This window comes from Callithrix jacchus, chromosome 5 (genome assembly GCF_049354715.1).
Source record: "Callithrix jacchus isolate 240 chromosome 5, calJac240_pri, whole genome shotgun sequence".
In the NCBI taxonomy this organism is placed as follows: Eukaryota; Metazoa; Chordata; class Mammalia; order Primates; family Cebidae; genus Callithrix; species Callithrix jacchus.
The window spans coordinates 101613059-101627182 of record NC_133506.1 but is presented as its reverse complement, the minus strand read 5'-3'; the positions used below and the strand labels follow the sequence as shown (position 1 = coordinate 101627182).

General features: G+C 56.1%; 2 protein-coding genes across 5 annotated transcripts in view; one reads left to right on the top strand and one right to left on the bottom strand.

Moving 5' to 3' along the window:
• Nucleotides 1-3744: 3744 nt before the first annotated feature.
• Nucleotides 3745-7832, top strand: CDK5R1 (cyclin dependent kinase 5 regulatory subunit 1). 2 transcript variants are annotated; one of them, XM_002748377.7, is made up of 2 exons: nucleotides 3745-3781; nucleotides 4083-7832. In XM_002748377.7, the coding sequence occupies exon 2, from the start codon at nucleotides 4222-4224 to the stop codon at nucleotides 5143-5145; it is 924 nt and encodes a 307-aa protein (XP_002748423.1). In that variant the 5' UTR covers nucleotides 3745-3781; nucleotides 4083-4221; the 3' UTR covers nucleotides 5146-7832. The 2 variants fall into 2 exon arrangements, with proteins under 2 accessions (XP_002748423.1, XP_008995353.1); XM_008997105.5 differs by having other exon boundaries at nucleotides 4079-7832.
• Nucleotides 7833-9115: 1283 nt separating this feature from the next.
• MYO1D (myosin ID) overlaps nucleotides 9116-14124 on the bottom strand; it is a 386402-nt gene continuing 381393 nt past the window's right edge. For all 3 annotated transcript variants that reach the window (XR_013535766.1, XM_008997098.5, XM_008997101.5), the window contains one exon: nucleotides 9116-11365. Coding sequence is in view for 2 of the 3 variants with exons in the window: in XM_008997098.5 (XP_008995346.1) it covers nucleotides 11209-11365 (157 nt within the window). In the remaining variant the exon portion in view is untranslated. The remainder of the gene's footprint in view (nucleotides 11366-14124) is intronic.

Below are 14124 nucleotides of genomic sequence, written 5' to 3'. Positions count from 1 at the left end.
TTGAAATATTTTGGGTATTGAGTTAAATAAAATATGTTATTAAAATTCATTTGTTTTCCTTTTATTTGTGTAATACAGCTGCTAGAAAGTATAGTTACCTATGTGGCTTGTATCTGTGGCTCACATTATCTTTCTCTTGGACAGCACAACTTTACACCTCCAGGACCAGCATTTGTGCCACTGCTTCCTCTCCCAGGCCTCTCATGAGCTGAGTCCAGGCACAGCTGGGAGGGTGGGCTGGCCCATGGTTTGGCATGGGCCCAGCTTCCTCACCTCACTTCTGAGCTCCAGCCTTCATGGTGCCAGGACTTTCTTGTGTGTTAATGAGACTCTACTGGTATTGGGAGCAGAGGCTCTGGTCCCCTGCTGTGTGCTAGTTATGTAATCTGTGCTGCCCAGAAGGGCCACTAGATGCTGCTCTGTGATCCCTGAAAGAACAAAGCAGACTTCCCCGGGAGTCAGTTCAGACCTGCTTTATTTGGAACCCTTTCTGGAAGCTGTAGCTGGCCCAGCCTTGGCCCCGCTTCCTTGGGATGCTATGGGAAATGGGGCATGCAAGAATAGTGGACTCTCCGGCAGTACACAAGCAGGCTGGCCCTTCAGGCAGCTAGAGATAGGCTATAGGCTAAGTACGCTGATTGATGGGGGTGGGATTTGGAAATCTTCCCTGCAGTTCTATGATGAAGGCAGCTGGGAAGAAAACAGCACTGACTCATTCAACTGGGTCTGCCTTCTGGGTCCTTGATTCTGCTGTTCATGGCAGTTGACTGCTTTTTCTTCCTTGCTTCCTGTTGGGAGAAGTGATAGGAGCTGGGGGTAGGGAGGTGGTGATGGGATGAGTGAAAAGAGCTGCGTGGTGTCTCAAAACGAGCATAACAGGCATGGCCTCGGTGTGTAGAAGCTTCTGGAGACCCCTTCCCTCAGTTGCAGCAGCAAATGGGCTGCCAGGGCCATCCCATTCCTGCTGTGCTGCAACCGTGACTTTGCCTTGGACAATGTGAGGAGGCTGGTATTCTGCTGAGAGCTCTTTTTGAAGGTGAGAGGACACAGGGTATGGCCTGGCTTCAAAAGGCCCATGCAGAGGCATGCTGCTCTGGAGTGGGAAGCAGGTGTGTGTTGTGGGGGTGAGCTTGGTCTGCTTCCCTGTGAATTAGAATAGCTAGAACTGAGATTCAGAGTTAAAGGTAACAGTGGGCCCAGGTTTTTCTAAGGGGTGGATCTTGGCTCACTGCAACCTCTGCCTCCAGGTTTAAGTGATTCTCCTGCCTCAGCCTCCTGAGCAGCTGGGATTACTGGTGTCTGTCACCATGCCCAGCTAATTTTTTTTTTGTACTTTTAGTAGAGACAGTGTTTCACTATGTTAGCCAGGCTGGTCTCAAACTCCTGACCTCAGGTGATCCTCCCACCTTGGCCTCTGAAACTGTTGGACACGGTGTGGCCACCACGCCCAGCCAAGGGTGGATTATAGGCTTCAAAATTTGGACATATTTTGGGAAGTGGAGAACATTTAACCTTGACTCAACACTAGAATCTGAAGGGGGGCATGAGACAAAAGGCAGTGTGAACACAGAGCCAACTCAGGAGCTAGAGGCTCCAACTAGGGGCTGAGGAAAAGAGGCTGGGGTTCAGCTTTCCTTTGAGAAGGAAGAAGGACACTGGGTCAGGGTCTTGAAGGAGATTGTTTCTTCTGGCTACTGCTGTTTTTTTTTTTTTGAGACAGAGTTTTTCTCTTGTTGCTGAGGCTGGAGTGCAATGGCGTGATCTTGGCTCACTGCAACCTCCATCTCCCAGGTTTAAGCAATTATCCTGCCCCAGCCTCCTGAGTAGCTGGAATTACAAGCACCTGCCACCATGCCTGGCTAATTTTTTTGTTTTTTGTAGCAGAGATGGGGTTTCACCATATTGGCCAGGTTGGTCTTGAACTGACCTCAGATGATCCGCCCGCCTCAGCCTCCCAAAGTGCTGGGACTACAGGGGTGAGTCAGTTCACCCGGCCTCTTCTGGCCTCTTACTGTGAGATGCAGGAGGGTTGAGGACAGCTCCATTTGAAGAGCAGGTAGGCTTGTACACTGAGAAACATTCAGAGGGAGGGACACACTGAGCTGGGAGCCTGTCTTCCTCTTCTGAGTTACCGTAACAGCCGCTCTGGATGTGCTGAAGGGCTGTGGGCAAAGCAGCCCTTTGAGTATGAGCAATGTATCTTCCACTATATGCCTGCCCCCCAAGGTTCCTAAAGCCTTGAATTCCCCATTGACAGAAATCTCTGAGTGGCACATAAGCAAAATCTATCACTTCCTGACTTGCTTGCAGCATCTTGAATGATGCCAGATTCCTTTTCTGTTCTTCCTAGGGCAGTTGACAGGGCTGGCGCAGGGTCAGGTCTAGTGGGCTGGAGTGGTCAGGGAATTGGGTGTCATCCTCTCCTCTGGAGTGCCACTCCCTCATCTCTAGGTTCAGAGACTATCTGCATTAAGACAGGGCTTAAGTCTCCTGTTTCCCAGGTTTGTGGTCAGTTTTGAATCAATCTCCAGAAACAAGGTAAAATAAAAATAGTAAATTAACAATGGTGAGATATCTGGATTCACATCTGACAGGAACAGCTCTTTTGGAACCAGAATTTTACTCAATTTGGCTAGCATCTTCTTACGTTATACATACTTAGAATCAAAACGTTTAAGAGGGTAAGAAGGCTGGTCGGAGAGTCAGTTGCTTCACCTTTAATATAACAAGAGGGTGAGTGGGAACTTCGAGGTCTTATTTGTGATGGGCTCAGGCTTGGCTCGTGGTTGGCTGGAACTGCTACGGGCCACGCTTCTCTGGCTTGGATTTCTGAGACTCACCCGGGCCGCAGGCATCTACCCAGGATGACGGAACGGAGGCCCCGGAGGGGTGGCCAAAACCGACTGGACTGTCCACTCGGGGTTCCCGTGGCACTCGGGCGGCCTCAGTAAAGGCCTCTCCTCTCCCCGCCCAGGGCCTTCTTCATTGCATTCCCTGGAAGCTTTCCCCAGGTACGGGAATGTCAGCTGTAAGGAGGGAGCTAGGGGCCCATTCCTCGGCGGAGCCCGCGGGCCGCCCGCGGCCAGGGCGGGGACTTAGCCGAGAGCTCCCCCGCGGCCGGCAGCTGCGGGCGCCGCGGCGGGAACAAAGGCAGCACGTGTCTGGGCGGGGCGCGGGCGGGGTCGGCTCTCGGCCCCGCCCTGCGCGGCGTCCGCCCCGCGTCGGCAGAGTTGGGTTGTGCGGGCGCCCAGGACTCGGTGGCGGTGCTGCTGCTGGGCGGCGGCGCAGAGCGGGCGGTGAGCTGTGCGGGAGGGGCGGCCCCGAGGGGCGGGGCGGTCGAGCGCCCCGTGTCCCGCTGCTGCCGCCGAGTCTGGCTTTTAGATGGGGCCCGGCGCCTAGAGGCCTCCCGCTCGCCGCCGCGTTCTACCCGCACCGTGCGCGGCCAGAGCTGAGGACACTCACGGCCGCGGCTCCCCGGCAAGACCAGGCCGGCGCGTGGACGGTGCGCGCGCCCGGCGAGGGAGGGCGCTGAAGCGCGCGCCGGGAACGGGAGCGGGAGCGCGAGCGCGGCGGCGGCGGTGGCGGCGGCGAAGGTGCGGGCGGCCGAGCGGGGGGCGGGGCCGCGGCGCCTGCAGAACCTTGGACAGAAGCTCCCGAGCCGCCGCCGCCGAGAGCGAGCCCCGCCGAGCGCCCCCGAGCGCCGCCCAGCGCCGGGACCGCGGCGGCAGAACCGCGGCGCGCATTGCGGAGGGCGCGGAGCGCAGGAACCGCCGCCTGCCGGGTAAGCCTGTGCTGGGCGGCCGTCCTTGGCCCCGGGGAGTGGGGACCAGGGTCGCGGCCGCGCGGGGTGTCGAGGCGGGGGTCCTCGGCCGCCTCCGTTGGCGCCCGGGCCCCTCCCGGCTGCGCCTGGGGACCGCAGCGGCGGCGGCGGGCGGGGGTGCTGCAGTGGAGGCGACGAGGCTGCGGCGCGGGGGCGCGGGCAGGGCCCAGGACTGGGGTCGCGGGGGCCGACGAGGCGCTGGGCGGAGGGGCGCGGCGTGGAGCCCCGCCTGGCGTTGAGAACCATCTTGTTTTCCAGGCAGATCCGAGGGGCAGCACGCGTCCCGGGAGCGCCCCCGTCTCTTTCCGGGGCTGCCACAGGCTCGGTGAGCGGTTTTTTCCCTCTGGCTGGCAGGCTGGGCGCGCAGGGGCGCGAGCCCCCGCCCGGCGCGCAGCGACACCATGGGCACGGTGCTGTCCCTGTCCCCCAGCTACCGGAAGGCCACGCTATTTGAGGATGGCGCGGCCACCGTGGGCCACTACACGGCCGTGCAGAACAGCAAGAACGCCAAGGACAAGAACCTGAAGCGCCACTCCATCATCTCCGTGCTGCCGTGGAAGAGGATCGTGGCCGTGTCGGCCAAGAAGAAGAACTCCAAGAAGGTGCAGCCCAACAGCAGCTACCAGAACAACATCACGCACCTCAACAATGAGAACCTGAAGAAGTCGCTGTCGTGCGCCAACCTGTCCACATTCGCCCAGCCCCCACCGGCCCAGCCGCCCGCACCCCCAGCCAGCCAGCTCTCGGGCTCCCAGACTGGGGGCTCCTCCTCGGTCAAGAAGGCCCCTCACCCTGCCGTCACCTCCGCAGGGACGCCCAAACGGGTCATCGTCCAGGCGTCCACCAGCGAGCTGTTGCGCTGCCTGGGTGAGTTTCTCTGCCGCCGGTGCTACCGCCTGAAGCACCTGTCTCCCACGGACCCTGTGCTCTGGCTGCGCAGCGTGGACCGCTCGCTGCTTCTGCAGGGCTGGCAGGACCAGGGCTTCATCACGCCGGCCAACGTGGTCTTCCTCTACATGCTCTGCAGGGATGTTATCTCCTCGGAGGTGGGCTCAGATCACGAGCTCCAGGCCGTCCTGCTGACCTGCCTGTACCTCTCCTACTCCTACATGGGCAACGAAATCTCCTACCCGCTCAAGCCCTTCCTGGTGGAGAGCTGCAAGGAGGCCTTTTGGGACCGTTGCCTCTCTGTCATCAACCTCATGAGCTCCAAGATGCTACAGATAAATGCCGACCCACACTACTTCACACAGGTCTTCTCTGACCTGAAGAATGAGAGCGGCCAGGAGGACAAGAAGCGGCTCCTTCTAGGCCTGGATCGGTGAGCACTGTAGCCTACGTCATGGCTCAAGGATTCAATGCATTTTTAAAAATTTATTATTAAGCAAATCAGTTTTGTGTACAGTATGTGTCTAGCAAAGCCACCAAGGGCCTCACCTTTCCCACAGTCTCTCCCTGGGGTTTTTTTCAGCCCTGCCAAGAACTCTGGGCACTTTTGAACTCACGAGCCTTGAGCAAAACCCAGAAGATGTATTCAGAGCCACCCGGGCCACTGACCTCCCACTTTTGGGAACTCAAAGGACTGACCTGCTCCTACCGTCTGTGCCCTCGCTGGATCCAGGTTGGGCAAGGCTGCCTGCTGCACCCTGGCTGAAGCTGGAGAGGGACCTCTGGCTGCCTGGCCCAGGGAGGAAATTGGGATTTCTGGTTGGAGGCCCTTTTCTGGCTCCTGTGTGGAGTTGTTCATTCTCCCAGAGGCTCCTGGAGCCAGACTCCCTCACTGAGCCACCAGTAGGGTTGTGAGGCAAGATCTCTGCCTCTGGGACATCTTCAATCTAGGCGAGGCAAAGCTGAGCAGGTCTAGTGCAAAGATTTGACCATGCATCATCCTGATTTGCTGTTTTTTAGGGAGAAGGGCTTTCCTTTAGTGGAGAAATGGAACTCGCCCCCCCTACCCCCTTGTCTGCTGCTCCCAGCCACATTGGTGGTATTGGCCAATGAGCTGGTTTGACTCATTAATTTCTCTCATTTTGGGTCCCAGCTAAAGAAGTGGGGTGAAGCTGGGGACAACTTTCCTGGGTGAATTTTTCTTTCGAATAATGCAGCGCAGTCACCCTGTGGCAAATGCCAGGACAGCTGCAGGTGCCCATTAGCAGCGCCTGCCTTCTAGGCAGGTGAGGGATGCTAGGCCTGAGACCAAGCTGGTGCCCACCTAAGGGCTCAGGCCTCTTGTTGGTGCACATGACGTTTGTCTTGCAGAGCTGGGGGTTAGGTGATGTGGTGACCCCACCCCCACCCTGTTAATTTAAAGCTGTTTCCAAACAGTTAAGTTTCTTCTAAAGAGGAAGCCTTGCCCGGCAAGGACCAGTGACACAGCCGGATCTTGGAGACAATTACCAGAAGGGAGTGAGACTCCTGATTGCTCTGGAAGTCTGCTGATTTCTACAACTGATCATTTGCAGCTGCTGGTTCTGGTTTCCACCTTACCCTACTGGCTGTAAAAACACAAGATGTGTACTTTATCGATTTTCTAATTCTCCCGTATTGGTGGCTTGGGACTTGGGAGAGGGAGCAAGCCTTCCTCCACGGCCCATCCCTCGGCTGTGGAGAACAAAGACGAATGTGAAGACGCTACAGAGAATTCTGTCTTCCAGGCCCAGTCCCCAGGGGAGTGCTGGAATGGGGACCTGGGGTGGGGAAGCAGAGGGTCACTTTTCATAGGATTAGGTTTGATGTGGCTACCAGTTTCAGCACAAGCACTACTGAAATTCACACAAAAAGAAAGCTGTGAAATTGAAGTCCCAATTTAAGAGGCCCGGAGCAGAACCTGGTTGCCGGAAGCATTCCCAGAGGTGGGGAGGAGTGCCTGCCCGGCCGGAGAGCATCTGCCTAGCTGCACCTGAGGCCCAGCAGAGCCGTTCCTGGGACTGTCAGATAATTGGTACGGCGCTGGAAGGAGCCTGTGGCTGCTGGCACAGACTTCACACAGCACCTCCTCTCTGCTGGGGTTTCCACACAGCCTGTCTTCAGATCCTGCTCCTGTGTGCGACCCGAGGTGGGAGGCCCCTGGTGGCATGGAAGAGGGAGGGTCGGTGCCAAGTCTCAGGAGGAGGGGGCATGTGTGTAGTCACCTTCAGCTGGTGGAACCTGGCCTGGAACTGTGCGGTTAAATTGCATCCACAGGATTCCAGTTTTGTGTCTGTTTCCTTCTCTTCGTATTTATTTTTTTATTCTTTGGAGGAGGTGGACATTTCTCGAAGTGGTTGGGGACTAAGGGAAGAACTCTCTAGTTCCCTCAGTGTGAAGCCTGTCTTGTTCTCTCCCCTTGCACTGGTCATCAGTATTGTGTAAAGGAACAACTGATAAATACTTGAGTGTGCAAGCAGTGAACCCATTTGCCATGCTGCTATGAAGACTACTTTCAGAACTACAATTAAAAAAACCTACAAAAAAAACCTTTATTCTTTAATCGTTGCTTTTACAGTGATATTGTGCATGCAAACCAGGAGCATTTTGTGTCTTAAGAAAAATAATCTTAGAACAGATGGCTGTGAAAATTACACCCATGCACAGAACAAGCCGCAGGAATAATAGTTCAGGATTTGGTTTTTCTCTCTTGTAAACCTGAAGGGTTGATACATTCTTTCCATGCAGTTATTAGAACTTAGTTTTGTTCCAACAGTTGTTAAACTTGCAATGAAAAGAAAATGTGCCATTTTTTTCACTCAGAATTATTCATAGCTGTATATTTGAAACTGCTAATTACACACGTGTGATGTATGTTGGTTTTTTAGTGCAATTTCTTCTGTAGCTCTTTGACCAAACTGTGGGTACTGTTAATATTAATTTATATTCGTCTCATTTTGTATGTATGTGTAGTGTGTTTGTGAGTATGTGTGGTTTATAATCTGACAAAGTCATGGAGCTCAGTTTGGCTGTAATTTAATTCCCCTTCCCTTATTTTTATTTATTTTTGTACCGTGCTGATTCAATAAAATGCACTGACCATCCATTACAGACCTCTTTTTGTGGGCAGGCTGGGGGCCCCTTTAATAAATGATTCATGCACTCAGAACATAGTTGGATTTGTGTTATGGGGGAGGGGAGGACAGAGTTGCGGGCGAGGGCTTAACACACTAAGGTGATTAAGAAGGAAGCACAGGTTAAGTCAGCTTTGGTTTAGTGTCCGGCCGGGGCGGGGGCAGCTATTCCCCAAAGGCTCCCGTGGTAGAGCTGGGTGACTGGAACCTCTGGCCAAGGAGGGTCAGGCCCAAGCGTGGCCTGGTGAGGTCTGCCGGGTGGGTCCTGCAGCGGCTCCGGGACCTAGACTCCCTGTGTTGAGGTGTAGCTCTGAAGCTGCTGCTCTCTCATCTTGGGCCTGGCTCTGCCCGGAGCTCCCTTCCCCGGAGGCTCCCAGGCCAGCAGGGGTGGGCTGCTGTCCATGCCGGCCAACTCCTGCGGGTTTCCAAGAGAGAAATTCAGCCCTGTGGCTTCCAGGGAAGCAGCCATCTCAGCCCATAATTGCAGCAAGGGTGGGGTTCCTACCAGCTCTATCTGTGCCTGTCCTAACTGCCAGCCTGAGGCTTGCATGTGCCACCGGTGTCAGCCTCAGGAAGAGGGTCACGAGGACGCTGAACGTGGCTTTGCCCAGGCTCTGCTCCCTGCGGTCTGGAGCTGCCCCTAAGTGCTAGGAAAGCCTTTCTTGTCCTCAAGTTGGTAGCTTGGGAGCTGTCAGCCTTGTGATCAAGGCCACTTGCTTTCCGCAAAGTGACTCCCTTCATCTGAATCACAGAAGCCACCGCTGCCTGTTCTTTTCTGCCAAAGACCAGTGACTAGAAGCACCCTGGCTGCAGGACCCTTGGGTGCTGGCCTTGCCCTTCCCGCTGGAGGAGCTGCTGCTGCCTCTCACTCTTCCCACTGCCCCCATACTTACTTCCAGCCCCTTTCGCTCAGCTGGCCTGTCCTGTCCCCAGGCTGCTGCTGTAGGTCTCTGAGCCTTTCCTTTCTACATACGTGCTTCTGTTCAGTAAACACGTTCCCTGACACCAAGTAGTGTGCTTCCAGATGCCAGGGCACAGGCCTCAAGATGGCGGGAGAAAGTGCTAGGACTCACCCCATGGCCTCCTCCCCTCCTCATATCACCTGTCCGTAGATTGTGCCTTTGTTCCAAAGCCTCAGGCAAATTATCTTCCATTTTACATTATTGGTGCTTAATTCTCCCTTCCTGAATGTAATGGTTGACTTTATATAAGCAAACATTTCACAAAGTTTTCAGTGACAGATAAGCAAAACACCTTTAACAATAAGATTTAATGCTTTATTGCTCTTGATGGTAAATCAAAATACGCTTTAGAAATAAAGTTAATTTACTGGAAAATAGGAGTTTTTGCACCAAACCATAAAATTGCATTTAATTAAATCAAGAGAACCCGCCATTGTCTACAATCACTGTGCCCGTTTCCTTTCCCCTCAGTGCCGGGATGCATGACCCAGATCACACCCTCCACTCCTGATCTTTTTGCCACTTACTGTGGCTTCTTTCAGTACATTGTAAAATAGTGCTTGCCCTGTGGCCTCAGCTGGGAGGCCCCGCGCTGGGGCTGAGGGGCCCAAGGCACCATCCAAAGGCCTGAAGGAAGGAATCCAGACTCAGACCCTCCTCCTGCCCTCCAGCCTTTGACAGGCAACTTATTTGGCATGATCTGTTTTGGTGTGTTTCAAACATACATTTGCATGTGTCTAGTGCAAAGCAACAAGTCTGGGGAAACAGGTGGGAGGAGAGAGGAAGTTCCAGTTAGATGGTTCCACTACAGTCTACTGGTAATTGGCAAACTATCAGCATTGCTAACCTGGGCTGGGGCACCTCTGCCTGTGAAGGCAACGGACCAGGCTTGGAAAATGAGAAAGGGTCCCAAGGACAGGATGCCAGCAGGATTCTTTGTTGCACACTGCACACAGTGCAAACGTTTGGGAGGCAGGGGTGGGGCGTGGACCTAAGACCACGTTGCTGGGACCACTCTGGGGTCAGGCCCCGGGTGAGGTGCAGGACGCACACAAGCACTTGGTGGGTTCTGCTGTGTCAGGTGGGAGGTCAGGAGCACGGCGGGGCAGCGTCCGGCAGGAAGGGAAGAGCTTCAATGCGTCTCTCTCTTGCACCCTGCCCACTCCACCTGAGGCGTGGGCTCCCCACATCCTCTGACCACATGGACATTTGCCCAGAGCCTCTCCTTCCCTCATGGCCTTCTCAGCAGTAAAGGTTCAGTGGGAAGGTGGTCTCAGGAGGCCTCTGAAGCGTACGTGCTTCTGCTGGGCAGAAACTGGCAAACTGGCAGTGCTCCCTGGCACCAGGTCCACGGGCACAGGCCCTGAGGGGCCGTGCAGGGTGTGGGGTGGGCGTCCTGGCCTGGCCTGCAGTGCCAGGACCCCAAGCTGTGCTGCGGCCCTACTTCCCATCATTCCCTGTGCTTCGACCCCGCCCTCACTGTTTCACCGAGTAGGAAACACAGGGGGAAGTGGCCCAGAGAGAAAGCAGCCCACCCTGTGGGTTGCCCTCGCCCAGCAGCTCCTGTTCTCATTAGGATTCCTAACCCAAGTGTGGTGACAGTAGGTATCTGATTAGCCACCTGCAAATGGCGAAAGGACCTACAAGAGGGCCATGGCCACAGGCTGTGGGTTAAGATGATCCTTGGAGCATGTCATGCTGTCCTCTCCAGAGTGGTGGTCAGAGGTCCTGGTAGGGGCCTTGGTGGCAAAGGGAGTCTCCTGGGGGAGAATCTGGGAAGGATGGACTCAATCCTGCTGGATGGGCTGTTCTGCTCCTGCCACTGGCTCCTGGCCTAGAGGCTGGCCCTACGGGTGGCTCTGCTTACCTGGTGGCTTTGGCTGGCAGCTGGGAGTTGGGTGGGAGGGTCCACTGAACTCTGAGCAGAGCCTCCCTGAGCTGGGTCCCCAGGACTGGCTCACCTTGGGTGAGAGAGGTGGCTGTGGGGCTCCCAGCGGTGGGGGGAACTGTGTCCCCACCCCTTCCCTCTGCAGGGTCAGCAGCAGGGCACCTGCTCAGGTGCTCTGACTTGACCTGGCCAAGAGGTACCTGCACCAACTAAAGGCACCATCCAATTGCCTCTGGGGTGAGACTGGTCTGGACGTTAGCCCAGGGTTCTGGGCAGGGCACCAGGGTCTTTGGTTTATTGAGTAGGGACCATGGACAGTCAGGACAGAGGAAGATGATACCAAAGGCAGAAAGCCAGGAAGGAAACCTCACAGGGGAGGGGCTCCACTGGACAGGGCCCTCGCAGCAGGTTTCTAGCGGGAGTGAGTGGGAGGCAGCAGCTGGACTGGGACCCAGGACACGGAGATGGCCGGGCTCCGGGCCAGGCCTCCGCGGGGCGTCAGTTCCCGGGCACACTGAGGATGAAGCCCGAGCGATTCTTGGTGAAATCTGGCTGGGGCTGGTTGAGCCGCGTCTCCACGGAGACAGTGCACTTCTTCCCATGCAGGCTGCACTGCACTGGGTTGTTGACGTTCACTTGAAGGTGGCGCTTCTCACTGTAAGAACCGAAAACACCAGACCGGCAGTTAGCAGGCGGCATGAGAACAGGGCACCTCCCTGGCAGCTCCAGGCCATCATCGGCTCCGGCTTGAACCGCTTCCTCCACAAGTGCCCTGAGGATGCCAGAAGGGCACCAGAGAAGCCGAGGTGATGTGAGCATGGCACTGGCCGAGCCTCCGGCCCTTGGCTCCCGGTGCAGGGTACTGGACAGAGGTGGCGCGTGAGGTTGAATAGGCACCACCAGGTCTCTGGCTGGGCTGAGGACCAAGCCCCTGGGACCTTTGGTGTACCAAGGCTGGGGTTCTGACTGACACTACCCATCCTGCGAGAGACCCATGAGGCTGTGTCCAGGGTAAGTGGGCACTTCCCTGCCACACACCCTGGTGAGAGAGAGATGTCTCCTGCTCCCAGCTGGTCCCTGCCTGTCACAGCCTGACTGGTGGAAGTGGGCCTGACCTGGGTTTCCCCAAGCGAGAGGCTGCTCTCATCTGGAGCTGGGCCGTTCAGCTGGTGCCCACCCTGGTGGGCACAGAACAGTGCAGGTGGCGCCCCACCGGGGGCCTCAAGGAGCCCTGTGTGGCAGGAAGCCCGGCTGACCTGGGAGCACACGAAGGTGGCCTCAGCTGGGCGTCTGGGCTCCAGGAGGGGTACAGAGGTGAGGCTGTGCTCTTCCTGCTGGGCAGAGCCAGGCCCTTCCTCCAGCTCCTCACACCGCACTGAACATGCTAAGAAGCTGCTGCTGGTTTTTTTTTGTTTTTTGAGATGGAATTTGCTCTTTTTGCCCAGGCTGGAGTGCAATGGCACGATCTCGGCTCACCATAACCTCCGCCTCCCAGGTTCAAGCGATTCTCCTGCCTCAGCCCCGCAAGTAGCTGGGATTATAGGCATGTGCCACCACGCTCAGCTATTTTTGTATTTTTAGTAGAGACGGGGGTTTCTCCATGTTGGTCAGGTTGGTCTCGAACTCCTGAACTTAGGTGATCTGCCCACCTCAGCCTCCTAAAGTGCTGGGATTATCAGCGTGAGCCACTACAGCTAGCTGCTGCTACTGGTTTTAAAAGCAGAAACACTTGTCAAAATAGGCTGGTGTTAAAAGCCGAAACACTTGTCGAAATAGGCCTAACGTTGGCTCACAATGCAGCACAATCCTATGCTGTATCTCAGGCTTGTTCCTTGTTAGCTTTAAGCTGGGAGGGGAGAGGAGAAAGGAGGAAGGCCTGCTGGCCTTGGAGCCTCTGGTCAGGACGGGCTGGCTCTGCTCTGTATGCCGAAAGCCCTGGAAATTTTTCATTGCTCTTGGGATGGCGTCTGGGGCGTGTGCAGGTTGAGTCCTGCTTTGAACGCCCTACTGGACTCATGGAGCTGCTCTTAGGGCTGGGCAGTGAATGCTGAGCTGTGGTGTCCACACGGCCAAGGGAAGGCGAGGGCCAAGGCCAGCACACACTGAGCTTCCGTCAGCCTGGAGGTGCCTTCAGATGATGAGCACATGAGGCACTTTCTGAGCACTGGCTGCCTGGGAGGCGTCACTGCTCTGAGGCCGAGGCAGCTCAAAGGGCCCCAATGTGCAGCGGCTCTACGGGGTCAGCGTGCTGAGAGCAATGGTGTCACTAGAGCACCCGGCCCAGCACATGCTTTCTGAGGACACCCTGCGGGCATGCCCTACAGCAGGCCCTGAGGTTTCAGAAGTAACGTGTGGGGCGGGGTGCTCAGGGGCTGCGCTCACAGCTACCTCCTCCCTGCTTTCTCATGGACACAGGAAGAGACCCTGGTGATCACTTGTGGGCATTAGGTATCTAATGCTTAATGTCTTGTGAGCTGCAGCTAAAACCTTGGCTTAGACAGCTATTTTTAACCAGACTTGGACATAAAAATAGCAGAGCCCAGCAGAGGCAGTGACTCAGGCCCTCTTCCACTCCTGTGGGCACCAGGGCTGCTCTGCAGTACTGATGTGTGGCCATGGCAGTGGGGTCTAGGTGGGGCCCCTGCAGCCCTCGTGCTGGGCCAGATGCCTCCAGGACCACGCTGGTCCCTGAGCCAGGGTGGCCTCCCAGCCTCCCCTTTGTCAACCTGGCATGGCCTTGGGTCCGTCTCACTGGACTCTTGTCCTCTGGGAACCTCCCTACCAACACTGGCAGTGTCCTCCCCCTGCCCATCCTCCTGGAGGGCCTGTGCCCTTCCTGTGCAGGGAGTCCAGGCTCTGCCCTCGCCCTTCCCTGCAGAGCTGCATGTACACAGTGGGTGCCAGAATCACCTGGTGACTCAGTCTGAGGGAATGGGCTCTCAACACACCACACTCCATGTCAGCTCAAAAAAACTAAGAGAAAATGGGAAGCATTCGTTCACCCTCACGCTCCCGTGTTCAGTTAGGGCGTGCTTCTTCTCTCCAGGGCTCTCCTGACTCCCGCTCAGCAGGGTGGCCCCTGCCTCTACCCTCCCTGCTTCCTTCGGGCTCTGTGTCTCTCCAGGATCTGCTCTACAGCCTTGATGCAGGGGTTCAGGCTGGTGGGGAAACAGGGAGGAGCAAATGACTGCTATAAAACGGCACAGGTGCAATGGCTCACGCTTGTAACCCCAACCCTCTGCAAGGCAGAGGAGGGAGGCTCGATTGAGGCCAGGAGTTCAAGACCAGCCTGGGCAACATAGACCATAGTGCAGGAACCCATAGTTCCTCTTTACAAAGAATAAAAAAACAAACCAATTAGCCAGGTGTGGTGGCCTGTGCTTGTAATCTTAGTTCCCTGGGAGGCTGAGGCAG